The sequence below is a fragment of the Hippoglossus hippoglossus genome, chromosome 17 (genome assembly GCF_009819705.1).
Source record: "Hippoglossus hippoglossus isolate fHipHip1 chromosome 17, fHipHip1.pri, whole genome shotgun sequence".
In the NCBI taxonomy this organism is placed as follows: Eukaryota; Metazoa; Chordata; class Actinopteri; order Pleuronectiformes; family Pleuronectidae; genus Hippoglossus; species Hippoglossus hippoglossus.
The window spans coordinates 16,628,912-16,656,414 of record NC_047167.1 but is presented as its reverse complement, the minus strand read 5'-3'; the positions used below and the strand labels follow the sequence as shown (position 1 = coordinate 16,656,414).

Below are 27,503 nucleotides of genomic sequence, written 5' to 3'. Positions count from 1 at the left end.
AAATTTATATTTTGCAAATTAATTTAAATCTTAGTTGGATCTTAGTTTCTCCCTCTCAATTTGGCTCCATGCAAAGCGACACTATTTAAAATGTAAACATTAATCAAATATGAACCTTTAATACCCGTTGAGTCATCTCACATGTCAAACACACGCACGTCTCTCTATAGTTGTGAGGATACTCATTGACCTAATGCATTCCCTAGCCCCTTACCCTAACCTTAACCATCACAAATAAATGCCAAACCTAACCTAAACCTAATTCTAACCCTAAAACCAAGTCCTAACCCCAAGGAAGGGCCGGCTAAAACGTCCTCACTTTTCAAAAATGTCCTCACTCATAGGGTCTATGCTTAAAATGAAATGGTCCTAACAAAGGTATAAATACAGGAACACACACACACACACACACACACGCACACACACACAGAGCTACATTAGGAAAAGCAAAGTTTTAGAGGTCCAAAGTTACATGACAGTGAATTTATTTGTGAATGAATGGGGTAGTAGTTATAGTCATCCTGGATCAAACTGGTCTCCTGAGTGTCCTGCCTGTACTTGGTGGTGAGGGGTCTTGAAGAAAAATCACCCATTGTCAGTGTCATCCCTCCGAGCCTGAGCAGTGAAACAGAACCTCTGGATTTCCGCCCAGGATGCTCCACCATGATGTGTAGAATAAGTTACAAGTGATAAGTGACATCTATTACCATGCTGTCAGTTAGGCTGACAGCTACAGGGATGCTTGTATTGGCTTTGCATGAACGCTGACTTCGGCTCTATAAATATTTGAAATGATAATGCTGACTAATGGGTCATTTAAAAGGAAGTGTCAGAAAAGAACAAGGATTGTTTGTTTTCATTTCTAAATCTAATCATTTTCTGTACAATCATAGGATAGTGTATCCTGTTTAAACAACTTTAAACAAACAAGGAAATAAGATTCAAAGTTGTATCTTTAAATGAGGCAGGGATGTGAACAGTTTGCCAGGAAAACAATACCCAAAGACTGAAACAATGATGCATTAGCATGTGAAACCATTCCTGTTTCTTTATAGCCGACATGTTTCTGTGCCATCTTACACTGCAATATGGCAAATTACAAAACCACTGAAATGACAGTAAAGAATTAACTCTTTTCATCTTCTTCCCACAGTTATTGTTTTAAATACATTAAATGGCAAAAACTAACCCCAATGTTACATCGGGTGACCTTACTGCAAATTAGCTGTGACGTTTGTGTGCAGTCAGTTCCTTGATGCTTACCAGCAAATGTTACTCATTGACAGCTTGGTTATTTCTATCAGTATTGGGGCTGTTATCCTTGAACTGGTGAGTGACAACAGTCTACGGATCATTCACCTCAGTGGGTATCTGGACAGTTTTACAAAATATTTGGAAAGTACTTGAGGATTCTGTGATGTTTTAACACGAGTGTCATCTAGTGTCATCAGTAGCTGACAGCTGATTACAGCTGGAGCACATGAGTCTGTGTCCTGCATGAACCAGCGCAATGCTTCATTTCAGTCAGGAACACTTCATCATGAATTTACCATTATTGCACAAATGGGAACACAGTTATGGCTCCATTCTTTGGATGTCCCCTCGATTAGGCACGCAGCATGATTAGATAAAACAGGGAACACATGCAAAAACGCCTAAAACAATGGAAATCCAGTGCCATATAGATAATATTATCTATATGAAACAGCAAGCATGCTGCAGACCTCTAACATTATTGACTAAAGAATGCAAGTGTGCATTCTGCGAGAGGTCACACTGCAGTTATGTGATTTATCCATGATGCTTACCAGCAAATGTTACTCATTGACAGCTTGGTTATTTCTATCAGTATTGGGGCTGTTATCCTTTAACTGGTGAGTGACAACAGTCTACGGATCATTCACCTCAGTGGGTATCTGGACAGTTTTACAAAATATTTGGAAAGTACTTGAGGATTCTGTGATGTTTTAACACGAGTGTTCTCTAGTGGCTAAAATTGTCCACTAAGAGAAGAGAAAGATGAGCTCTAAACTAGTCTATATATATCATTGCTAAAAGGTGGAGGCTGGGGTGGTGGAGGCGAGTTGCCAGCAGCAGAGCACAAGTGTCAGTGTAGGTGAGCAGGGATTAGTGAGGAGGAGGTCTTATTTAAATGGAGTGCTTTGTTGAGAGAATGGGCTGTGATTGGTAAGTGACTGACGAGCAACCATAAAGCTATCAGTAGCTGACAGCTGATTACAGCTGGAGCACATGAGTCTGTGTCCTGCATGAACCAGCGCAATGCTTCATTTCAGTCAGGAACACTTCATCATGAATTTACCATTATTGCACAAATGGGAACACAGTTATGGCTCCATTCTTTGGATGTCCCCTCGATTAGGCACACAGCATGATTAGATAAAACAGGGAACACATGCAAAAATGCCTAAAACAATGGAAATCCAGTGGCATACAGTGGGGAAAAAAAGTATTTAGTCAGCCACCAATTGTGCAAGTTCTCCCACTTAAAAAGATGAGAGATGCCTGTAATTTTCATCATAGGTACACTTCAACTATGAGAGACAGAATGGGGGGAAAGAATCCAGGAAATCACATTGTAGGATTTTTAATGAATTAATTGGTAAATTCCTCGGTAAAATAAGTATTTGGTCACCTACAAACAAGCAAGATTTCTGGCTCTCACAGACCTGTAACTTATTCAAGAGGCTCCTCTTGACGAAAAACGTTTGACCTCTGTCATTGCCAACAAAGGGTATCTAACAAAGTATTGAGATGAACTTTTGTTATTGACCAAATACTTATTTTCCACCATAATTTGCAAATAAATTCTTTAAAAATCAGACAATGTGATTTTCTGGATTTTTTTTCTCATTTTGTCTCTCATAGTTGAGGTATACCTATGATGAAAATTACAGGCCTCTCTCATCTTTTTAAGTGGGAGAACATGCACAATTGGTGGCTGACTAAATACTTTTTTGCCCCACTGTATACATAATATTATCTATATGAAGCAGCAAGCATGCTGCAGACCTAAAACAATATTGACTAAATAATGCAAGTGTGCATTCTGCGAGAGGTCACACTGCAGTTATGTGATTTATCCATGTGTGGCAGCAAGCCTGCTGCAGACCTCTGATTATCTGCTAAGCAGATCAATGCACATCCAAATGCAACACTTTATTACATGACTGAAAGATCTGCTTTAGCACTCATATTCTTTTGAGCTAAGATAATCTTGGTGGTATTTCTTTGACTAATATCCAATGCATGCTTGTATTGTGTAACCTCCAGTTGTGTGATTTCCAGAGACGGATGAGGTCCAGCTGTTAAAAGTGATGACTAAATATAAATGACACTTACTCATCTCCTGAACAGTTAAATCTCTGACGTCACTGTGTTGTAACCTCTTCTTACCTTTGCTGCCAGAGCCGTATTTAGTCTTTTTTGGCCCCAAGGAGAGATTTGGTTTTGAGGTCCCTCTTCACATAAGAATCATTTAATCTATAACATACAAAACATACACACATTGCATTTCATATTCTCTTCTCTCTATAAATTAACATCTTCACCAAACATTAAAAAGCTGTTTAATTCAATACAACAACAATTTTATAAACCTCGTAAAATCAAAACTTACATACAGTTCAGCTGTTGCTTCTTTTGCAAGAGTTTCCAATGAGGTGTTAGAACCAGTAGGTGGTGCTCTACATAAAGGAAACCAACAGAGCAAACATGATAATGTAGAGTAGTAAATCAGATGACTTGACAAGTTCAGGCATGTTTTGGTGACGTTATTTTGCTTCTTTTACTACTTTCAAAAGATGAACAATAAAATAAAGATAAAACTAACCGTAACAATGTGAGAGTCTTCTCAGCCCTCTACACTGATCTTTGTAACGAGGCCATCGATCGTGATCCCTTTGTGCAATAACCTACAGCCCACTGGGCAGAGCTTTATCTTTAGTAGCTTTACTGTGTAAGGGAAATGTAACATTTTGACCACAATATGATCATGTTAATTTCCCCTTTGATTGATCATGATTGAATCTCATACAATGTAACCTTGATCATGCTGTATCCTGTACAACTGAATGAATCTTGGCCTGATTGCTTTAACTAAGGCATTGTTGCCTTGATGTCATCAGAAGATCCTGACCTTTGACTTTGTAACAAACCCAACCAGAGTGGGAGGGATGAGCCAAATGTATAAAGACAAAGAACTGTTTCCCATCGGTGTGCATATTACAAACTAACCTTTGTCGTATGCACCATGCTCTGAGCATTAAAGTGTGACAATACTGTAAGAGAATTGTGTCTCGTTCCTCGTTGTCAGAGTGGGATTGTAGAAATTGCCACGACAATTGTTACAAAGGTACATGAATATTTAATCTGCCATGAAGCCTGACAACAGTTTGAACTGACTGGTTTTGCCAGAACGTGGAGATTTTATCACAGACTTTCTTTTAACTTGAACTTTACCTGTTGTCGTAAAACCTTGAATTATAGTTTAATGAATTTGTGTTTGAGAACATGTGTATATTTCCCCACTTCTCCACATAATAAAACATGAGTTTGATAAAACAAATGACATTTTATGAAGCCAGAGTTGAAGGTTTTTATGACATGGGACTAAAAAAAAAAGATTAAAGATATAACAGCCCCAATACTGATAGAAATAACCAAGCTGTCCATGAGTAACATTTGCTGGTAAGCATCAAGGAACTGACTGCACACAAACGTCACAGCTAATTTGCAGTAAGGTCCCCCGACCTGTAACATTGGGGTCAGTTTGAGCCATTTAATGTATTTAAAACAATAACTGTGGGAAGAAGATGAAAAGAGTTAATTCTTTACTGTTCATTTCAGTGGTTTTGTAATTTGCCATATTGCAGTGTAAGATGGCACAGAAACATGTAGGCTATAAAAAAACAGGAATGGTTACACATGCTAGTGCATCATTGTTTCAGTCTTTGGGTATTGTTTTCCTGGCAAACTGTTCACATCCCTGTCTCATTTAAAGATACAACTTTGACTCTTATTTCCTTGTTTGTTTAATGTTGTTTAAACAGGATACACTATCCTATGATTGTACAGAAAATGTCTAGATTAGAAATGCAACAAGCAATCCTTGTTCATTATCATTTCAAATATTTATAGAGCCGAAGTCAACGTTCATGCAAAGCCAATACAAGCATCCCTGTAGCTGTCAGCCTAACCGACTTATTGTAACTTATTCTACACATCATGGGGGAGCATCCTGGGTGGAAATCCAGAGGTTCTGTTTCACTGCTCAGGCTCGGAGGGATGACACTGACAATGGGTCATTTTTCTTCAAGACCCCTCACCACCAAGTACAGGCAGGACACTCAGGAGACCAGCATCCTGCCAAAGGCCCCATTGTTCCCCAGCCCATCCGCCGCCATTACCATGATGACCAAGTGTTTATCTGTTTGATCCAGGATGACTATAACTACTATCCCATTCATTCACAAAGAAATTCACTGTCATGTATCTTTGGACCTCTAAAACTTTGCTTTGCTTTTGCTTTTCCTAATGTAGCTCTGTGTGTGTGTGTGTGTGTGTTCCTGTACTTATACCTTTGTTAGGACCATTTCATTTTAAGCATAGACCCTATGAGTGAGGACATTTTTGGCCGGCCCTTCCTTAGGGTTAAGACTTTAGGGTTAGGTTTAGAATTAGGTTTAGGTTAGGGTTGGGGCAACGGTTGGCATTTAGTTGTGATGGTTAAGGTTAGGGTAAGGGGCTAGGGAATGCATTAGGTCAATGAGTATCCTCACAACTATAGAGAGACGTGCGTGTGTTTAACATGTGAGATGACTCAACGGGTATTAAAGGTTCATTTTTGATTAATGTTTTACATTTTAAATAGTGTCGCTTTGCATGGAGCCAAATTGAGAGGGAGAAACTAAGATCCAACTAAGATTTAAATAAATTTGCAAAATATAAATGTAAATGTATATTTTTCCCTGCCTGTAAATTTATTCTAAAGGCATGGGAGCAAAACAAATAGTATGCTCTTATGCATAATTTTCATGGGGGCTCTTGAGTTGAGGGAAGAACAGTGGTGCGTGTGTGAAATAACTACAGGAGGTTTTTGTGGAGATGAACTCTTCCAAACAGAATGAAAGCCAATAGCATTGATAGCGTGATGGAGAAATGAGCAGCATCAGACAAACCTGTTCACAGATTTTTTGTTTATTGGGGATCAAAGCAAAACAAACATTGTAAGAAATTAATACAGCAATTCAACATTGTCATTTTCTATAGCTAATAGTTAGTTGAGCTAGAGATGTTTACAAAGTGATTTTTATTTTCAGACATGATCACACAATGAACATCCGTAATGACTTGATTGAATGAATGCAGTCTCGACACTGTAAAACAATAAAGATTACAGGTGTTATTCATTAATCAAAGATAACGTATTTTCTTTCTACTCCACTCTTATTTAATCAACAGGCCCTGTCATCATAAACTTAAACTTAAAAGCAAAAAGGAAAGTTGCGAAAAAAATGCATCATTTTCAGAAATCAGCACACATGTTAGTCATTACGGGTGCTGTTTTTGGACAGACAACTTTCCCAAATAAAACCGAACCTTTATCTTCCGATCATTTCTTTGAAACCAGTTCCCTGACACTCAACAGATATGACATGCTAAATGATGCTGGATGCTACTAAAGATAAGAGCTTATTTTATTGTATCTGAGTAAACTGGCTAAGGAAACACAAAATTTGTCATGTCAACTGTTATTTAGATGAGCTAATATTTAGGTTGGAAATGTATTTAACGCACAAAATATTTAAACACATTTTATTGACACAATTAATGTGATTATCACTGGTACAATAATAAAGGTAAAACTTCATTGTGGAATCTCACATTTTTCAGAAGCATCATTTTTCAAATGAAAGCTTAAAGACTTGATCAAAATCAAAAAAAATTTTTGACACGGATGTCAAAATGATTAGTTGGTTTAAAATGAGGGTCGGTATCGAAACTGGACCTCTCTGTTAGGCTGCATGGATCCAAAGCCCCATCGGCTGAAGTCGAATTCAGGTATCTTCTCCTCAGGATTCTTCAGCTCAATCTCTAAGTAGGCCAACACCAGGAAAACAAACTGCTTCATCTCATTAGAGGCAAAGAAACGCCCGGGACACATGGAGACCCCAGCACCCCAGGGCATGGTGTAAAACTTCACCTTCTGCCCATTCTTGTAAAAGTCAGTTTTCTTGCTCCCGTCAGGATTCAGAAAGCGGTCATATTTGAATGAATGTGGGTCAGGGTGGATCTCTGGGTCAGTTTGAACAGCACAATAAGGAAACATAGCCATTCTGTCACCTTTGCGTATGAAATATTCACGCCCATCTGCCATCTTGAGGGTCATATCCTGGAGCACAGCTCTGGTGAGGACAGGTGCAACACAGAGTCGGAGGGTCTCTTCCAAAGCACTGTCCAGGATGGGTGTTTTCTTCAGCATTTCATAGGTCAAGTTGATAGAAGGGCCACCACGTCTGACTTCCTGCCCTGATTCCTTCAGAACCTTGTCAATCTCTTCCTTCACTGCTCTCATGGCTTCTGGGTGTTTCATGAGGAAGAGGAGCAGCCAGAATGCAGTGGGCCCTGTGTTGCCCTGAGAGCCCCAAAGAAGCACGAACATGCATCTGCTTATCATTGACTCCTTCATACCCTTCTCCTCTCGATACTGGTGCATGTCCCAGATCCAACCACTGACGTTGTTCTTCATCTTCATCTTCTGCACCGACAGAGTGTTCCAGAATAGTTCCAACAGCCTCTTTGTTTCCAACCTTTCCCTCGGTGAGAGGACCCCGTAAGCCAGGTTGGGGAACAGTTGGTCATATTTACGAAACTCTTTAAACAAGGCTTCAGATTCCGCTCTGTCTTTCTCTTTGGCTTTCTCCTCACTTTCTTCTGACTTGGGAGATGTATTGCCATACAGAGATAAGTAGCCGGCCCTGAAAAGGATATTGTAGCTGTACATAAACAGTCCATCTTCTTTCCAGCTGCTTTGGTCTGCTGCTGAGCCGATATCATGAGACATCAGATTCTGCAAATTATCCATCATAGCTTGTGTCAATACCTTCAGGCCGTCCGCCTTGAGGTGCTTGTTGCTGGAGACCTGGAGAAAAGTGTGGTCATCCCCCTCTGCCACATATCCAAACACTCTGCGCACCAGATGTTTAGCAAACGGTCTGAAGTCCAGTTTTTCTCGACTCTCCTTAACAAATGCCCCAAACGACAGAGGATCCTGAAGGAATGTGATATAAAACCCTCCCAGCTGCACTGTGAACACATCGCCGTGTTTTTGCTTCATCCTCTCCATGAATTTTAATGTGTTCCTGCGAAACTCCAAGACATGACCCAGCCAAGGGATGAGCCCCTTATTCAAAGGGGGTTCTCCTGGTCGGTGCTGTCGAAACACACCAAGTAGGTAGAGTCCTCCAATCAAACAGGAGAGTAAACCAAGAAGGAGAGGTAGCAGCAGTCCCATGACTGATTCCTGTAACAGACACACAGTGATTAGGAGTTAAGCTCCACATCCCACATTATGTAGAGAAACGTTGCTCCTCCCTTTTGTGATCAGATTCAGGTAATTTCCCATGAATAGCCAACCACATATATACATGTTATGCACATGATGTTCTCATTAGGATAGGTATTGCCTTAGTCACTCCCCCCTGTTATGGAACCTTTCTGGAAGCTGGTGAAAGGATAAATCAGGCAGCAGCTGGTGTCTTATGCAGAAGATTTTAATGTAGACTTGATGCAGCAAGGAGACCAGTAGGTGGAACTATATACAAACGCTAACAGAGTAACATGAGCAATTGTCACCCCCTTGTCTGACGATGTCTTCCACAGCATCCCAATATATCTTCCTCTACTTGCGTCACCCATTCCAACAGCATATCCATGAATGGCTAGAATTGCTGTCACTCTCTATGTAACATGTAGGTGTTTGCATCCTATTGGATAGTTAAGCCTCAAGTATGTGTAGCCAGATGCGCGCTCCCTCCCTGCCGCTGCGGGGCGCTCTACCTGTTCTAATGGCGCACCAGTCATTGGGCGACGTCAGGCGTCCCGTATTTAAGGAGGCGGCCGTGTTTGGCTCGCACTCCTTCCGTTTCCGCTCCTCTCCGGTGGGTCGTGGATAGCGCGGAAGAGCTACCTCTGTAGCCGCGGCGTGGTTGTGCAACAGCCAGCGCCTCCTCTAATTTTCCCCCCTCGTACGCAGCGTGACTGACTGCTGGCGTGGGATCGCTCCGCCGGGGGACCTTCGGGGTGCAGTTGCGGGCCTGCTTTGTAAGTAACGTTGTCTGCCGGCTCTTGCTTCTCTTAAACCCAAGCTGACTGTTTATGTCATGCAACAGCTGGACTCATCTACGGCTGGGGGAGACTCCCACCCTCCGGGTTGCTGTGACGGTGCCTTGGCTTGCAGGGTGGTGCGTATGGCCCCATTATTCACCCAATTCAGTTGTTATATTAATTATTAAATTTGTTTATTTCGCCCTCCTAGAGGCCCTGCTCCTTCGTCGGCCGTCATTGGCCACCACGTCTCAGACGGACCTGCTGTTTTGGCTTTACCGGAAATTGCACTATCCTAACTCACACTTTTAATGAACTGTGGTAGCTGATAGGAGCACGGCTCCACACTTGGAGACTGCCCGGGCTCAGGACCAATTCTGTGTGTTCTTGGAGTATTGTCTCGTGCACTGTGGCTCTCCACGCTACACCTTCACGGCGCGTGGAGTGATCACCACAAAGGGACGCCTAGTTTTTTAGCAACCTTTTAAATACTGTTTATATTGGTTGGTATTTCGTTGTTTTGTTGTTTTGTTTTGTTGTTTCCACGCGGACATGTTTTAATTATTCTTTTATTGTTGGTCAGGTGCTGTGGGCCTGAGGCGGCGACCCAATTCCTGGTGGCGGGGATTTCTTCACAACCCGTTTTGTTGGTTTGCTGTGTCACGGGTGGCGAGTTTATTAATCCTTCCCCTTTTTCTTTGGTTGTCGCCGCGGTAAGTCCCAGCCCTGTCCCTGCGTTGCTCATGTCAAGCGTTGTATTGCCTGTTGATTGGTGTTGTGTTGTTTTCATTTTTGTTTGTTGATTTATGCATTTATTTGGTTATATTAAAGTTCTTTGTTTATTAGTTAAACACGTCTCTTGCCCCGTGATTTAAACGAACCTGTGCTGCTGCACTTACAATAGTTGAGTTATTTCCTGGAGGTGAAATTCCCCAGGTGGCGTTGTGGCAACCTATCACTATCCCCGCTTTCCCACCTCGCTACATTCGCTTTCCTAAATCACATTGTGTCCTTGCGTCTTGCCATTGGTGAAATACACACAAGAGTTGAAGTTGGTGAGAGTTGAAGTTTCTCTGTCTGGCACATCTGAGTTAGATATGAAAGTCCCTCAACATAGACACAACAATGTACTGTTGGTTAGACCTTTATCTATAACCTGACCTTGGGTACTGCTTAGAGAGAGAAGGGAGTATCTGTGGAATTTAGACAGGCACTATTCTCCTGTACAGACATGATGTGTAATATACAATATACATAATAGTGGCATATACAGTATTGTGTGAGGATGTTAAAAAATTCCTGAACACCCCCTTGTAAAAAAAAAAAAAGTCTCTCATCTCACTCTGGATTTGCAAACAAAAATTACAAATGTTACAGAGTTGTTGTGAGATTTAGAATCTGGTGGGGATAACGCTCACAAGAAGACAAATACATGAGGTGCACACAACATCGACCAATAGAGCACATTGTTTTGTAGATGAAATGTAATTTACCACATCCTGTACCACTTGTCCACAACCTAACTCAGAGCAGTTGCAGGCAACACAATAAAAAAAAACAGTTGAGACTCACACACATGGTGATAATGCACTGATGCAGCATATCATTCATTAACCTGCAAAGCAAGTTCAGCTCTGTCGACAAACTGTGGCTGAGTAATACTGTTTGAGTCACAGCTGAATGTGAGAAATGTCTAGCCCCTTACCCTAACCTTAACCATCACAAATAAATGCCAACCGTTGCCCCAACCCTAACCTAAACCTAATTCTAACCCTAACCCTAAAACCAAGTCTTAACCCTAAGGAGGGACCGGCCAAAACGTCCTCACTTTTCAAAAATGTCCTCACTCATAGGGTCTATGCTTAAAATGAAATGGTCCTGACAAACGTATAAGTACAGGAACGCACACACACACACACACACACACACAGAGCTACATTAGGAAAAGCAAAGTTTTAGAGGTCCAAAGTTACATGACAGTTAATTTATTTGTGAATGAATGGGGTAGTAGTTATAGTCATCCTGGATCAAACAGATAAACACTTGGTGGTCATGGTAATGGAGGCGGATGGCCTGGGGAACAATGGGGCCTTTGGCAGGAAGCTGGTCTCCTGAGTGTCCTGCCTGTACTTGGTGGTGAGGGGTCTTGAAGAAAAATGACCCATTGTCAGTGTCATCCCTCCGAGCCTGAGCAGTGAAACAGAACCTCTGGATTTCCGCCCAGGATGCTCCCCCATGATGTGTAGAATAAGTTACAAGTGATAAGTTACATCTATTACCATGCTGTCAGTTAGGCTGACAGCTACAGGGATGCTTGTATTGGCTTTGCATGAACGTTGACTTCGGCTCTATAAATATTTGAAATGATAATGAACAAGGATTGCTCCTGTTTAAACAACATTAAACAAACAATCTTACACTGCAATATGGCAAATTACAAAACCACTGAAACGAACAGTAAAGAATTAACTCTTTTCATCTTCTTCCCACAGTTATTGGCTCAAACTTACCCCAATGTTACATCGGGGGACCTTACTGCAAATTAGCTGTGACGTTTGTGTGCAGTCAGTTCCTTCATCGTACCAGCAAATGTTACTCATTGACAGCTTGGTTATTTCTATCAGTATTGGGGCTGTTATCTTTAACTGGTGAGTGACAACAGTCTACGGATCAGTCACCTCAGTGGGTATCTGGACAGTTTTACAAAATATTTGGAAAGTACTTGAGGATTCTGTGTTGTTTTAAAACGAGGGTCATCTAGTGGCTAAAATTGTCCACTAAGAGAAGAGAAAGATGAGCTCTAAACTAGTCTATATATATCATTGCTAAAAGGTGGAGGTGAGTTGCTAGCAGCAGAGCACAAGTTGAGAGAATGGGCTGTGATTGGTAAGTGACTGACGAGCAACCATAAAGCTATCAGTAGCTGACAGCTGATTACAGCTGGAGCACATGAGTCTGTGTCCTGCATGAACTAACGCAATGCTTCATTTCAGTCAGGAACACTTCGTCATGAATTTACCATTATTGCACAAATGGGAACACAGTTATGGCTCCATTCTTTGGATGTCCCCTCGATTAGGCACGCAGCATGATTAGATAAAACAGGGAACACACACAAAAACGCCTAAAACAATGGAAATCCAGTGCCATATAGATAATATTATCTATATGTAGCAGCAAGCATGCTGCAGACCTCTAAAATTATTGACTAAATAATGCAAGTGTGCATTCTGCGAGAGGTCACACTGCAGTTATGTGATTTATCCATGTGTGGCAGCAAGCCTGCTGCAGACCTCTAATTATCTGCTAAGCAGATCAATGCACATCCAAATGCAGCACTTTATTACATGACTGAAAGATCTGCTGTTCAGGCATTAGCACTCATATTCTTTTGAGCTAAAATAATCTTGTCTAAGTCTAACACTTGAAGGCTGCTGAAGACCAACGACCCATGGCTTTTATGGTGGATTCAGGGACCAATGCAGCAGCAGTGGTCGCAGCACCAATGCGAAATGAGTGCAAGGTGTACCGCTGGGACGGGTTTGCAGAGTAGGTGAATGCGAGACGTGAACCGAGATCTGGATATTGCCTTTCCTTCAATCAGTCAGGAACAGGGGTTCATCTTGCTTCCCTCAATGACACCATTGGAAATATCGGGTTATAGAAGATGGAGGACAGAAAGCAGTGTTAGTTTGTGATATGACAGTTGAACCTCTGCCCTCTCTATCAGATTTTGAGTACTTAAGGTGGATTGCGAACAAGTGTCGAAGGTGATATCGGATATGGAAAGATCATGCAAGGGGTCAAGAGAGTCAAAACTGGTAGTGAATTTGCTGCACCTGATAAACTAATAGAAAGGAGCCAAGAATATGGCTTCTAATAAAGCATCTACATACGGATCAAAACACCCCTGCCTTACGTGGATCACCAGCTTATGGACTCAAGGCAAAGAGAGGCCAAGGCCATTGAAGAGGAGGTGAATGGAGGATTCCTGAGCAGGCTACATACTGAAGGATCTCTGCATCTTAAATGAAAGTGAATACCTGCTACAGAAGGTTTGATGGATGAAGGTAGCATATATCAAGATTTACAACAATGAACAATAAAAGCACAGAGGGTTAGTGCCCTGAATGCAGATTAAAATTGGGAATAGAGGAGCGACCTTTGTTAATGATGTTAACGGTTGCTTCATTATCACAGAAAACTATAATTTGTTTCCTCGACCAAGAATTGCCCCAGAGAATGCATGCAACGATGATAGGATACAGAGCAGTGGATTGAACATAAGAGGGAAGAGCAAGCTCATTATTATTGTTGACCCCAGCCAAAACCAATAGAGGGAGCAGCATCAGTAAAGAATCTGAGGGAAAGGGTTGTCTCTACTTTATTGTTGTAGAAAAAAGACATGCGTTCCACTTGTCACACAGCAGTGTCCAAAATTTAAGATCGGATCTACATCCTTCATCTCGATTGACTAGATCACTGACTTAAACATCACACCTATCCAGTATGTGCACATACAGTTTTGATCTGAGTTTTTGTTGCGTAAGTGTGTTAAAGAGATATGGTATATTGCTGTTATCGTTGGGGTCCTGCAGCATTGCTACTAGTGTCTGGACTTCACTGAGTTGGAGAAGGGCAATGGCACTACAGCGTCTGGAAGGAAGGAAGGAAGGAAGGAGGAGGAGCTGCAGTAAACATATCTCTTGTAGTCCAAATGACCCTGACTAGGTCTGCTGGTCCTTTGGGCTTGCCTCAGATCAGCCCATGACATAGTCAGTTAAGACAAGATAATGTCAAAGATTAAAGCCCTGTAGCTCCGCAAGCAAAGCCCTTTTATTTTGTTTATTTGGATGGTTAGTTGTGTGGTGAATTTTACTGCCCTGATATTGGTGAATAAAACAATAAAAATGATGTAGATCTTGTGAACTGAATGTTATTTTGCATATGATCACCGATCTGTTATGATAAACTGTGCCCTAATTTTATTTCCCTACATGATGGTCAAAATGCTGTTTCATCACCCTGTTAGGGGAACATTCGGATGAGGAAATACTTCACTTTTCTCCGTTATCAAACTATCCGTCATGTGTTTAATTTTAGAACACAAGGATACTCCAGGTCCCTAAAAGAGACATATTATTTGGAAAATACAGTTGACACCACCAAAGTGTTATTTATACGGGCCTGTCGTTGAATACATCAGTATATTATAATCAGTCTTGTTTTCAGGATGTCTTTATTCTTTTCCGGGACCCTTGTGATCCACATGCTGTCCAGCAAACTGAAATGAGTTTGTGCTCTGCTCATGTTTAGACATGAAAACATACAACAGCTTCTCTCATGAATAATATTATTGCTTAAGTATTTTCATTCAGAATGAGGGCATTGGCTCTGTGCAACGTTTTTTTCACTTGATCTACAATTTGTGGACGGTTTGCCAGCAAGAGGGAAAAGTAATCAAAATTAAGTGACAGAGGAATTTAGGAAATTACACTATAGGTCAAATTAGTTTTGACAAAGGTCAAGGGTTAATTATGACAGAAACATCCAGCGGGTGAAGCAAAACTGATGCAATGCTCTGCGGCTTCCAGATAAGAAGGAAGTTTTGATTGCATTCCTTCTCTACTCAGAAACATATAAATATAAACGAAGGATGAATTTTCAGATCATGATGCCTGTAAAGTTCCACGGAAAAAATCATTTAGTTTTTAGCTGCAAATATTTACTATCAGAATGCCTGTAGCATCTCCGAGCAGAAAAATTTGAATTTCTTCTCAAACAGGGACCAAGGCTAGAAGCAAAAACAAAAACGTGCCAACTCAAAGAGTCAAACCAATGACTGTCTAGACATTTTATTTGATATATTTGATATCTGATACAATAGCTCAGTGCTTTCAGTAATTTGATAAACAACAACACACACCAAGTAAATTTTGATGTCTAGTTTACAATGAAAATGAGAATTTGATAGAATACATAAAGACTCTTATATTCAAACTTAATTAATACCATAAATGTATTACCAGGGTACGCTTGGTAGTGGTGTGGCAAAATTCCAGCAACTGAGCCAAGGTACAATGTCAATGATAACAACTTTGCAGTTTTTTAACAGTGAAATGCACACACATCACAAGTTGCTTTGCTCATATGTGGGAGACGCTGGCCGAGGAAAGTTGTTGGCATCCACCTCAAGGCTTTTCATCTCAGTCGCTTCAGTAGAGTCCGGCCTTAGTAAAACTGGCACGGGACGCACTCACCCCAGGGGTAGGGTACGCTCAGCTGAGAAACTGGGAGAAAAATGAACAAATGAGATAGGACTGCCACCACTCTCAGGCTGCCTATGGGATCGCCTCCAACAGGCTGGTGAGAGCAGTTTAATGATGATAGTGGTGGGAGAGATGGAAGAGGGGGAGGAGTCCGAGCACCAAGTTGCATGTTTTTGCTCTGGTGTCTTGTGTCATTCTTTCCTCTAAGGGAGGGGGAGGGGGGCATCCAAGTCACATGGTGGAGCTCGATCTGTTACGTAAACACAGACCTCTTCAGCCCCCAGCCTGCTCTCATCAACTTTGTTCAGTAAATCCATGTGGATAAAACTCTTGCGTTGACATTGGTGGCGGACAAGGAGAGTTGTCGAGATCTTCACTCCTCCGTGCTGCATCGCACTTGGCGACGCTGCAAACCCTCACAGCTCCCAGTGACCTCTGAAAATGTCTGGGACATAGACATCATGTCATTAAAACATTTGTGCAATTGAAGACATCATACATGTATGATATGATTTGTACAGCGAGTTCTCATGTGCACCACAATCATTTTTTGTCATTTTGCCAAGTACAGTGTGTTCATTTGTCAGCCGTCATGTTAGATTTTGTAAGATTTGTTGTTATGTTACAGATGCTACCATAATCCAAAAAAAATCAGATTTACATCTTACATTTGACTCTAAATATAACTTTAACCTTATGAATATTAAACACTGTCATTTAGCTGTCACAGGATGCCAGTGGTGCCTCATAACAAGAGCAATGTCAAGCATTGTCTTGCAGGGGGAGTTCTGGAATATTTTCCTGGCTCTGGGCAGTCCAATCAATATTTATCAACGTGAGCTAGTTTCCCAAAGCTAGAAAAGCCCGAATTGTCTGAGGACACATGCGGTGACAACATTTTCATGTCTAGACAGTCATTGGTTTGACTCTTCGACTTTGCACGTTTTTGTTTTTGTTTTAAATAACTAGGAACATTTCAAATATTTTACTGCAGTCTCAAAAACAAATTAAAAGGAAATTAGAAATCTATTATCTCACAATAACACTTTTTTACATAAATGCCATTATTATTATTAGAACTATAATAATGAAATTTAAATATATCATAAGTCCATTTTCTTTAATAATTTCAATAAAATACAATTGTAGATTGTTTTTCTTGTTTTCTTCTCTCCATGCATGGTATAGAAGAAGTAGAGGACAAAATTATGGTTTTCTTTTAGGGGGAAATTTATGTTTATGTGTTTATTAATATCTAAGATGTTCTAAGTGTCCATCCTCTCTGGGTGTTAATTGTAAACCGCAGCCATGGGCAGAGAGTTCTACCAACTGTCGAGGAATATAAACTTTAATTGACTTAAAGTTTAAATCACACTAACTCTCACTTCTCAGTCATCTTCACCATCTGCGTCTCGTGGATGATGGGTAGATTGAGGAAGATGGAAGAAAACAGGAATGCATCACAACTTAAAAACACGTGCTCATCTGTCCCTTAGGGACTGCACATGTCCAAACCCCAAATGCTCTAGTCATTCCAGCAGCATCCCCCGTCGTCTTTTCCTCAGCTCGGGCTGCTCACTACGCCACATCTCCTCAGTCAGATGGAGAGGGGAGGCTTTAAGGCAAGGCCTCTGGAGGAGGGGTCCTGCAGGCCCAGATGGCTGGCTCTCAGACCACAAACAACTCAAACAGAACGAGATCTGAATGCAACGACTTCTCATACGCTAATATTATTTTCCTTTAGATATGAGTTGTTGCAGTTGTCATCAATCAATACAATGTTATATGTAAAATGTATTCATATTTAATCATATTCACAAATCGAAAAAAAACGACGTAATTTCCACCTTGTTTTTAGCCTGAATGTCCGAGCTGTGATCCACGCACGAACGTGGCTCCAGAGGAGGATATCAGAGGAAATTTAGGCTAAAAACATGTTGGAAATGACGCCGTTTCGAGTCGTATTTGAATGTCGGGGCCAAAGTTATCTGGACAATGTAGGGTTTTGGAAATCAAGGTCTTTTCATCATCATTTAAGTCACTGACTAACTGTGATCTGATTGATGGTGAACTTACTGGTGTTGTTGAATGTTATTCTTCACTTTATGGCCGTATACAGGTCATAATTAAAGGGTTATTGAGGGCCTTGTGAAGGTAGCATTATAATAATATGGCCGCCGTGACAATGACCAGATGCGTTTCATTAATGCAAGCCAGACACTAACCCGTTCATCTGTCCTCTGTTAAAAGTAGTTGAGTTTAGATCCCTTACCAACTTGACGGGGGGGGGGGAATAAAGTGATGGAGGAATTCCTTTCCGATGTTAATCTTGCATGAATCACCTCCTCGTCTGTACTTTGTCGTGTCACATCAGAGAACACAAAGAAACGTGTGTGTGTGTGTGTGTTAGAGCGAAAGAGAGAGGGGGGCTTCTCTCCCCATTCTTGCCATCATGTGAAAAAGTCCATCACCTTAAGTAACAACGTGTGCTACTGCCACAGGCCGAGGTGAAAGCTTGGGGTGTAAACATCAAGTCGGAAAAGACACGGAGCGCTGAAGCAGAGTGCGACCTGTCCGCTGCTCTGCTATCTGGCCATATGCCTGGATTGAAGATCCAAATATTATGACACTCGATATGACTGAGCGTACCTGCTGGTTACATTCTAGCGGATCTGCACTGAGGCAAGGTGGCTTGTGTCTGTGTGACACTTCTGTCCTCCATCGCCCCGTCTTTACACCCCCCCCCCCTCCCCCCCAAGTTTTATTTTTTTCATAACTGTTACCCACTGTACACTGTTATATAACTGATAATATAGAGGCTGCTAATGTGCAATTGGTAAGTATGTGTGTGTGTGTGTGCATGTGTGTGTGATTGTCATAAATGTGTGTGAAGCAACTCTATATCTCATAATTTTCCTCAGACTGAGCCACTTCTGTTGCTGTTTAGATTGTTGAGGGGTATGAAGAGATTAACCTGCAAGAGATACATAGATGGATGGAGACATAGAGTGAGAGAGAGAGAGAGAGGGGGGGGGGGAGAGAGAGGGTGAGAGAGAGAGACCCTCATCAGCTGTGTTACAAATGTTTCATATGAGTGTTGGGAAGAGGTTGACAGTACAGCGATTAACACGCTTCCTCAGCTGGGTGTTCATTTCAGTCTGCACAACGATATCCTCCAGTCTGAACCCTTGGATGAGGGTCACTTGCCAGAGGAGGATTTTTCTTTTCTTCTGCCTCTCTGTTTTTTATACTTCCTTCTCGGGCAGAGGGCTGGTGTAATAGAAAACAGACACAAGGCAGAATGTGAGGCATTCACAGCAGCGAGACCTCGCTTCTTCACAGAGGGAGAAAACAGGATAAATAGAAAGTCTATACTCCTAGAAGTTTTCTCGTTGTTCCTGCTATTTTTTGCCTTTTTTTTTTGCCTTTCGTAAGTTATCAGTAAGTTTGCAAAGGCCAGGACGTAAGGATGGAGGTGGAAATCCATGGATCGGATTGAGGGAATATCTAGAGAGGGCAGAGGAGACCTTCAGAATGGAACATACATGTACAGCTTTACCAGGTGGGTTGTGTCACTTACTGACTTCCTTCTAAAGAACATGTTTGTTCAACTATCCTGTAGATAGACCGGGCTGTACCAGTCAAACTCTGAACTGTTTGTGGGGTCCACTTTCTGAATGAATCCTGTTGAAATATATTTTCAAATACCACAGTCTGCTTTAGAGGCAAAGCAATTGTAATTAAATTAATTTTTGTTTGTTTGTCCTAAATGATGAAATTCTGAATGAGTGTAAACTACAGCAGAATAGATCTGCATGTGTGCTCATGATAAAATATCTGATCACAAATTAAAAATTTGTCTTAACCATACAAATAAAGCTAGGATATCGTTTGTCTACTTTACAGCTTCATCATCAAATTTTAGAAGTGATCCTTATGCAATTAAAAAAATCGAATTATTTAATCATTAAAATTATAACAACTATTATTATTACTTAACATGCAATTCATATTTATAATTTTTTTGTAATATATGCTCTAGCTTTTTGCAAAAAGGAATAAATCCAAATCATGATCTAAAATTTACCCAGTTCTAGATTTGTTTTTAAAAGTATCGTTGCATTTACATACATGCTCTTAATTTGAAATAATTACTATTCATCTATAATTACATTAAATATCTAAACAGGGAAGTCTCCCTTGAATTACAAATCAAAGACAACCTGGTTAAAATTGCAGCACCTGAGCTAATTAGAGACAGACTATTAATCAACATTATAAAGCTGCACAACGGTTTGCTAAACACATCACTCAGATATCTCAAGGTCACCTACATGTCAGTAGTGGTTGTTATTGTACAAATTAGGCTGATGCTGTGACACGCAACTAAATCATTTGAACTCCAGTGTAAATCCTGTGACGCGGCCCTGCTGTCGTGCCATCCTAGGGCAGACATGAGTTGCCCACCATAGGTGCCATCTGTCTCCATGTGGTTGTACTCCTCCCTGGCGTGAGCAGTTCTGGATCTAGAATCTGGAGGAGAGGCGTCACAGCGGAGCAACAAGCCTCTCTCCTGTTCACTCAGATGGCAGGGGAGATGGCACATCCCACACCGGGGAACACAGTGTCACAGTCATGAGATCAACATGACCTCTCTGGCTCTGGCCCGTGAATGAAGGGACAGAGGTACGACGCTTCTGTTAAAGCGCCATGAGCAGTATGTTTCTGAAATGACACTCTCAGTGGAACATACTCTTGCTGTAACCACACAACTTAATTTGAGTTCAACTCCAGTTTCTTTCCTAAACACACCATACAGTGTGTACAGCTACTACAAAGCTGGAAATCAGAGGTTTCAAATGCATTTATTTCTTACCTGAATGAGCTTTTGTCAGTTTCATTTTATGTTTTCTTTTGTTGGGTCCGATATAATTTCCCTCTTTTTTTCGAGCCACCAGCTTGAATGAAATGTTGCGTGGCGTGTGTTGGGATGGGGTGAGTGAATGACATCACTGCTAACGTGAATCAACTCAAGCCTTTGTCCATAACGCTCAGACATGCAATCTGTTGAAGATGGATGCCTCCTCTACATCAAGAAGTCCTGAGCAGATGAGAATATTTCATGTTTGAGACATTTGCAAACATTTATTAAAACTAAAACAGCAAACTGACAAATTCCTTTGTGTATAAATTAACAAAAATTGAACATAAGAATGAAATATTAACAGTGATTGTCTCAGTAATTTACTCAGAAATTATAGGTCTACAGTAGATTAGAGTTGAAATGGTAAACAGCTTAATCAATAAATTTATGGACAGAAATAAATTAGCAACTTGATAATTGATCAACCGCTATTTTTCTTTCTTTTTTGAGGAAAATTGCAACTCTCAAATGTGGTGTTTGTCTTCTGTTTAAATATAATGATTTTTCACTGTGATTGCTAGTACAGTTAACAATGCATTTTGAATTCATGCCTTTTTCAGTGTCCCATCATAGCTTATAAGCTTTTCTTTCGTTTCTAATCGTTTCTTTGCAGATTCTAGTTGAAAAGCTTGAAAGACCAACATGAGCTGGAGCTTTCTAACTCGTCTCCTGGAAGAAATCCACAACCACTCCACCTTCGTGGGGAAAGTGTGGCTGACCGTGCTCATCATCTTCCGCATCGTGCTCACAGCAGTCGGAGGTGAGTCCATCTATTCGGACGAGCAGACCAAGTTCACCTGCAACACCAAACAACCGGGCTGTGACAACGTATGCTACGATGCTTTTGCTCCCCTCTCGCACGTGCGCTTCTGGGTCTTTCAGATCATCATGATCTCCACTCCCTCCATTATGTACATGGGTTATGCTATTCACAAGATTGCCCGAACTTCAGAGGTGGAGCGCAGGAAGCACCAGAGGCTCTGCAAAAAGCCACCACCTCATTCCAGATGGAGGGGGAGCCACCACCTGGAGGATGTGTTAGAGCAGGAGGAAGATGACGATGCTGAGCCAATGATCTATGAGGATACTCTGGAGGTGCAGGAGGTCAAACCTGAGCCAGTCAGCAGCAGCAGCAGAAAAGATCAACCAAAACATGATGGCCGCAGAAGAATTATGCAAGAAGGACTGATGAGAATCTATGTTCTTCAGCTCATGTCACGAGCAATTTTTGAAATAGCTTTCCTTGCAGGACAGTATCTCCTCTATGGTTTTCGTGTTAATCCTTCATATGTATGCAGCAGGATTCCCTGTCCGCACAGCGTGGACTGTTTCATCTCTAGGCCCACAGAGAAAACAATCTTCCTCCTCATCATGTATGTGGTAAGCTGTCTTTGTCTAGTGTTAAATGTGTGTGAGATGCTTCACTTGGGAATTGGTACTTTTCGGGATACGCTTCGCATGAAGAGGAATCGGGGTCGACGGACGACCTACGGCTACCCCTTCTCTCGCAACATCCCTGCCTCCCCTCCAGGCTACAATCTAGTGATGAAGACAGACAAACCTGGCAGGATTCCCAACAGCCTCATCACCCACGAGCAGAACATGGCTAACGTGGCCCAGGAGCAGCAGTGCACCAGCCCGGACGAGAACATCCCCTCCGATCTGGCAAGCCTGCATCGGCACCTACGGGTTGCCCAGGAGCAGCTTGATATGGCCTTTCAGACATATCAGACCAAAAACACCCAGCAAACCTCCAGAACCAGTAGTCCTGTATCTGGGGGAACTATGGCAGAGCAAAACCGCGTCAACACAGTGCAGGAGAAACAAGGGGCAAGGCCGAAATCAGCCACAGAGAAGGCTGCGACTATTGTAAAAAATGGAAAGACCTCTGTCTGGATCTAGACATGAATACAAAATTAAGTATATTAATAGTAAAAAAAACATTTAAGACTCCAGGACTGTACTGGGACACTGGAGGATGCGTGAGTGAGTACGAGATGTGACTTTGGACAATAACAACTGAGAATTTCAATCACACTGGCTGAAGGAGTACATTACACAGTATGCTTATAGTTTTTGTGAAAAAAAAAAAAAATACACATGATGGAATTATCAAATCCAGACTCATGAATCTCCTATTACTGTAGTGTGTCATTTCGTGCTTGCCATAGCTTTCAGACATGATTAACATATGCTTACTCTCTTTATCTTTAATTCCAGCTAAAATCTCAAAGTATATTATATAGTATATTATCTGATCTACCCTTGACTGCTGCTTAACTGGATTTATTTGAAGAAATTTAACATTGGAAGTGTGTGATTGTACCCTAGGCCCGAATTTGAAAATGCAGTACAAAACACTGTATCAACGCATAATGTGTCATTCCTGAAGCGTGATGATTGTTGTTGGAAAGATGCATGATTGACATTTGGGGAGTTATGTTTGGATGAGTGTTGCTGGAAGAAGATTAGAGGTGGAATATTTAGCCGAAAGATATATATATATATTTTTATTTTTTTGATAAGGGTGATAGAACAGGGCTGTGTCACAGGAGGCTCGCCTGGTAAACATCCGCACAGTGTGACGATCTTCGGTCGTTGCGTGCAAAGCCTTTATCTATTCCATGTTTTCCAAAGAGGTAAGTGAAGAGAAAGTCTGATTATTTTTTAAAACATATACTGATTTCTTTTTTTCAATCTGAAGCAGATGATGCATGCTGTACAACTGGGAACATACAGTACATTTAGGCTACGGTAGAGATCCCATCCTTTGCTATTTAGTTTGCTTACAGTTATGTTGTGTTTAGGCATGTTGTCTTGAAGATGATCAAATTAGTTCTTTTGTCACTGAAGCAGAGTATGTTTCTAAAACTGGTTTTAAAGTAATATTTACCCCTGCCTTCACTGTTGTCATACTTCAAAGTGCCTAAGATTTTTAAAGACTGTTCTGGTATTTTATTCATGAAGAAATAAACGTATTTGAAACCTCTGACTTCCTGCTTCATGGTAGCTGTCTTGTCATTTGAATGAACACTATATGGTTTAAGGTGTGGGGTTACAGCAAAAAAGAAAACCATTCAAGTGTTGTGACAAAAAAGGATCTGATTAAAGCCAAAACAAAATATATTGTAGACCTTACAACAACAATGACAAATTGTAAATAACTCAACCCTAACCCTAACCCAAGATTTATATAACTTAATAAATCACACATCATTTTAGCATCTTAAATATGGGGAAATACCATGACAAGGATAAATGTACCCTAATGCTGTGCCCACAAGATATTTATTTTAAGAAGATGTTGGTGTTTTAATCAGTCAGATGGACACAGCCACCAGATTTGTACGACAGCATGGAGACAACTCAGCTGATTCAAGTTGTATTTTCACCTTGGAATGTCATACTATGAAATTCTTATTGCTCCTGCACAGAGACACAGGATTGTCATCACCCGGATTCATCTGCTGCGCATACTGAAGGACAACAGGCTCAGCCGACGGAAGGACTATAAAGATTTAGGCCGTGTCACTGACTTTGTCCAACAACAATTACAGGGTCTGGGGAAGATGCATGGGCATAGTAGTATTGATGGCTTCTCCTGGAAATTAATTTGGCTGAATGCTTACAAAACCAGCCGTGACCGGCTGGTTTTATTGGGGGCTATTTTCTTGAAGCTTTAGAATCACTGAGTCGCTGTCCCGAACTTGTACGCACTGACTGCGGCACAGAATACTGCCTTGTTTGAGACACGCAGAGACATTTACTCACAAAACCATGGAGACGATATGTCGGTTAGTTGTGCACAGTGGGAATAATTCATGTATAATGATTAGGTGTTAATATGGTGACACATGTACAGTGGGGGAGTTTAACTAAGTAAATTTACTCAAATACTGCAGGCTTGCTTAAGTAGGGCTTTAATGCAACATCAATACATATATTAGTCCCTAATTAAAGTATGTGCCTTGAGGACTTTTTCTTGTAATGGAGTATTTTAACAGTGTGATATAACGTTTACTTAAGTCAATTTACTGAAGTACTTAAGATTTGAATACTTCTTCCACCACTGAACATGACTAAACATCATATCAGGTATCTACAGTGCATTGACTTGTTCATGGATGAATAAGCTGTTTCATTTTACTCATGTATGTTTTTAGGAAGAGCTGAATAACATTAAAGCTGTCTGGAATGCACACTGAATCCGACTTGTGTCCAACCCAAATGTGGCCTTTGGAATCCTAAATGTGCTGTACTCTCACCCAGAGTTATGGGACACAGTGGACAGTGCCAAGCCATTTGATTAAGAGGAGCTGGATATGTGCAAAGGACAATGTGTGTTTAGCAGTTGTGTACCTTGTGATGAAGATATATTTGATCTCCTACTTAAAGTATGTCTCTCTGTGCTAAGATGTCATGTCCCTCGTCCTCCATTAACAGAACGGGTGCTTTTCCAAGCTTTGGAGAAGGACACCACGTCAAAGTGCACTAACTTTGTTTCAAAAATAAATCTAGATTACATATATTTTTAGTTTTTGGGATGTGGCCTTTTCCTTGAATTTTGTTACAAACAGACTTTTCAATATTTTACCTTTATATAAAGGTACATATGTTGTTAAGTAACTACAGGTGGACCTGCATGTTTATTGTTTGTACCTTTTCATCTGTATTTCATAAGGGTTAATGAGCACTGCATGGTTTGTAGGGCATTTTAGTGCATCATATGTTGCCTGGTCAGTGTTTCGCCATTATGATTAACAGGAAGTAGTTATTCCCTGACCAGCACTGAATATATTCCTCAGGGCAGGAAACCTACCAGAAGTGGGCATTAATTTAAAAAAGTGAAATTTAAGTGGAGTCATTATTAATTTCTCTTACAAAGGCTATGGAACCAGAATATCAGTTCCCTCTGCATACGCTTTGACTAAATCTTTGCTGTCATAACATAATTTAACTCATTAAAAAAAGGGGCGATTTTTAGTACTACTTTTTGTTCACTTCATAAACTGCAATTCAATAATAGATAATGAATCGTTTATGGATGCTTTATAGTTCAGTTGTAACCCACTGATAAGAGCAATTGTTGGGTTGGGTTTCTAAAACATTTACATTGTGCTTCATCAGAATGTGCGTATTTATCTAAGGCCATATGCTGATGTGATAATAATGACGCTTGTAATAAGTACACCGTAATAATTTATAATAATTATTACATCAAATTGTATTTACTTTGTCTTGAAGCTATGAGTCTGATAATTTTGTGTGTTTTGTGTATAATCGAGTGCACAGCACCACAGTAAAGCAGCAGCACAAACTGCAGTCTCCAAAATGTTCATAAAGTGTAATCAACACCTTTGTAAAACATTATAATCATTTCCACAGTCTACCTGCCATTAACAGAACAACGGGTGCTTTTCCAAGCTTTGGAGAAGGACACCACGTCAAAGTGCACTAACTTTGTTTCAAAAATAAATCTAGATTTCATATATTTTTTGTTTTGTGTTGGGATGTGGCCTTTTCCTTAAATTTGGTTAGAAACAGACTTTTCAATATTTCACCTTTATATAAGGTACATATGTTGTTAAGTAACTACAGGTGGGTCTGCATGTTTATTGTTTGTACCTTTTTATCTGTATTTCATAAGGGTTAATGAGCACTGCATGGTTTGTAGGGCATTTTAGTGCATCATATGTTGCCTTGTCAGCGTTTCGCCATTATGATTAACAGGAAGTAGTTATTCCCTGACCAGCACTGAATATATTGTATATATAGTAGGATTAGGATTTCCATGCACACATTTTGAGAAATGATGCTACGTTTGAGAGGTCAGACTGATACTTTCCTATGTCTTTTTTTTCTTTCTTAAATAAATACCACGTGCTTAATCGCAGCAGAATTTCATGATGTTTCAACACGGGGCATCGGAACTCAAGGGCAAAAAAGTGAAATTATTATTATTATTATTATTAGTCATGATTAATTTCTCTTACAAAGGCTATGGAACCAGAATATCAGTTCCCTCTGCATACGCTTTGACTAAATCTTTGCTGTTATAACATAATTTAACTCATTAAAAATAGGGGAGATTTGTAGAACAACTTTTTGTTCACTTCATAAAATGCAATTCAATAATAGATAATGAATCGTTTATGGATGCTTTATAGTTCAGTTGTAACCCACTGATAAGAGCAATTGTTGGGTTGGGTTTCTAAAACATTTACATTGTGCTTCATCAGAATGTGCGTATTTATCTAATGCTGATGTGATAATAAAGACTCTTGTAATAAGTACACCGTAATAATTTATAATAATTATTACATCAAATTGTATTTAATTTGTCTTGGAGTAACAAACAGGCACATGCATACTCATACTTCTTTGTGAGAACCCTTTTTGACATTATGCATTTCCTAGCCTCTAACCCAGGACCCCAGAAATTATGTTTTTCCTCATTAGGACCAGGCTTTGGTCCCCATGAGGTAGACTGGTCCTGTCTAGGTCATGTTCATGCTGGAAAAGATCAAACAGGTAAACACACACACACACGTTTGTATTTCTATCTTAGTGCGGACAGTCATTGGCATAATGCATTCCCTAGACCAGGGGTCTTCAACGTTTTTCAGGCCAAGGGCCCCCAAACTGATGGAGAGATGGAGCAGGGAACCCCTACTATATATATGTGTGCATTGCTGACTGAAAGATAACGTATTCTGCCTCCATTTATCCATTCGCTATAATATGTTGGATTCATGTTAATGTGTATTTAAAGACAATAAAATCTATAATCAACCAAAAATTCTGCGACCCCCCTGCAGTACCTCCGCGGACCCCCTAGGGGTCGCGGACCCCCTGTTGAAGACCTCTGCCCTAGACCCTAAACCTAACCTTAACTATCACAACTAAATGCCCAACCCTAACCCAAAAACCAAGTCTTAACCCCCAAATAGTCCATTAAAGGGGGT

At 40.6% G+C, this 27,503-nt stretch overlaps 3 protein-coding genes across 3 annotated transcripts in view; 1 reads left to right on the top strand and 2 right to left on the bottom strand.

Annotated features, from left to right (window-relative positions):
* ccdc13 (coiled-coil domain containing 13) overlaps nt 1-3,933 on the bottom strand; it is a 30,386-nt gene extending 26,453 nt beyond the window's left edge. Inside the window, exon 1 of the mRNA XM_034612550.1 lies at nt 3,851-3,933. The gene's annotated coding sequence lies outside the window, so the exon portion shown is untranslated. The remainder of the gene's footprint in view (nt 1-3,850) is intronic.
* Nucleotides 3,934-6,765: 2,832 nt separating this feature from the next.
* On the bottom strand, nt 6,766-8,550 carry LOC117777689 (5-beta-cholestane-3-alpha,7-alpha-diol 12-alpha-hydroxylase-like). Its single transcript, XM_034612560.1, has one exon. The coding sequence runs from the start codon at nt 8,531-8,533 to the stop codon at nt 6,998-7,000; it is 1,536 nt and encodes a 511-aa protein (XP_034468451.1). The 5' UTR covers nt 8,534-8,550; the 3' UTR covers nt 6,766-6,997.
* A 10,175-nt stretch (nt 8,551-18,725) lies between these two features.
* On the top strand, nt 18,726-23,530 carry cx47.1 (connexin 47.1). Its single transcript, XM_034612561.1, has 2 exons — nt 18,726-19,176; nt 21,152-23,530. Exon 2 carries the CDS (start codon nt 21,181-21,183, stop codon nt 22,438-22,440), a length of 1,260 nt encoding a protein of 419 aa, XP_034468452.1. The 5' UTR covers nt 18,726-19,176; nt 21,152-21,180; the 3' UTR covers nt 22,441-23,530.
* Nucleotides 23,531-27,503: the final 3,973 nt, after the last annotated feature.

What these genes read in the sequence shown, in the direction of transcription:
- LOC117777689 (XM_034612560.1), bottom strand. Translation starts at nt 8,533, where the DNA reads ATGGGACTGCTGCTACCTCTCCTTCTTGGTTTACTCTCCTGTTTGATT.
- cx47.1 (XM_034612561.1), top strand. Translation starts at nt 21,181, where the DNA reads ATGAGCTGGAGCTTTCTAACTCGTCTCCTGGAAGAAATCCACAACCAC.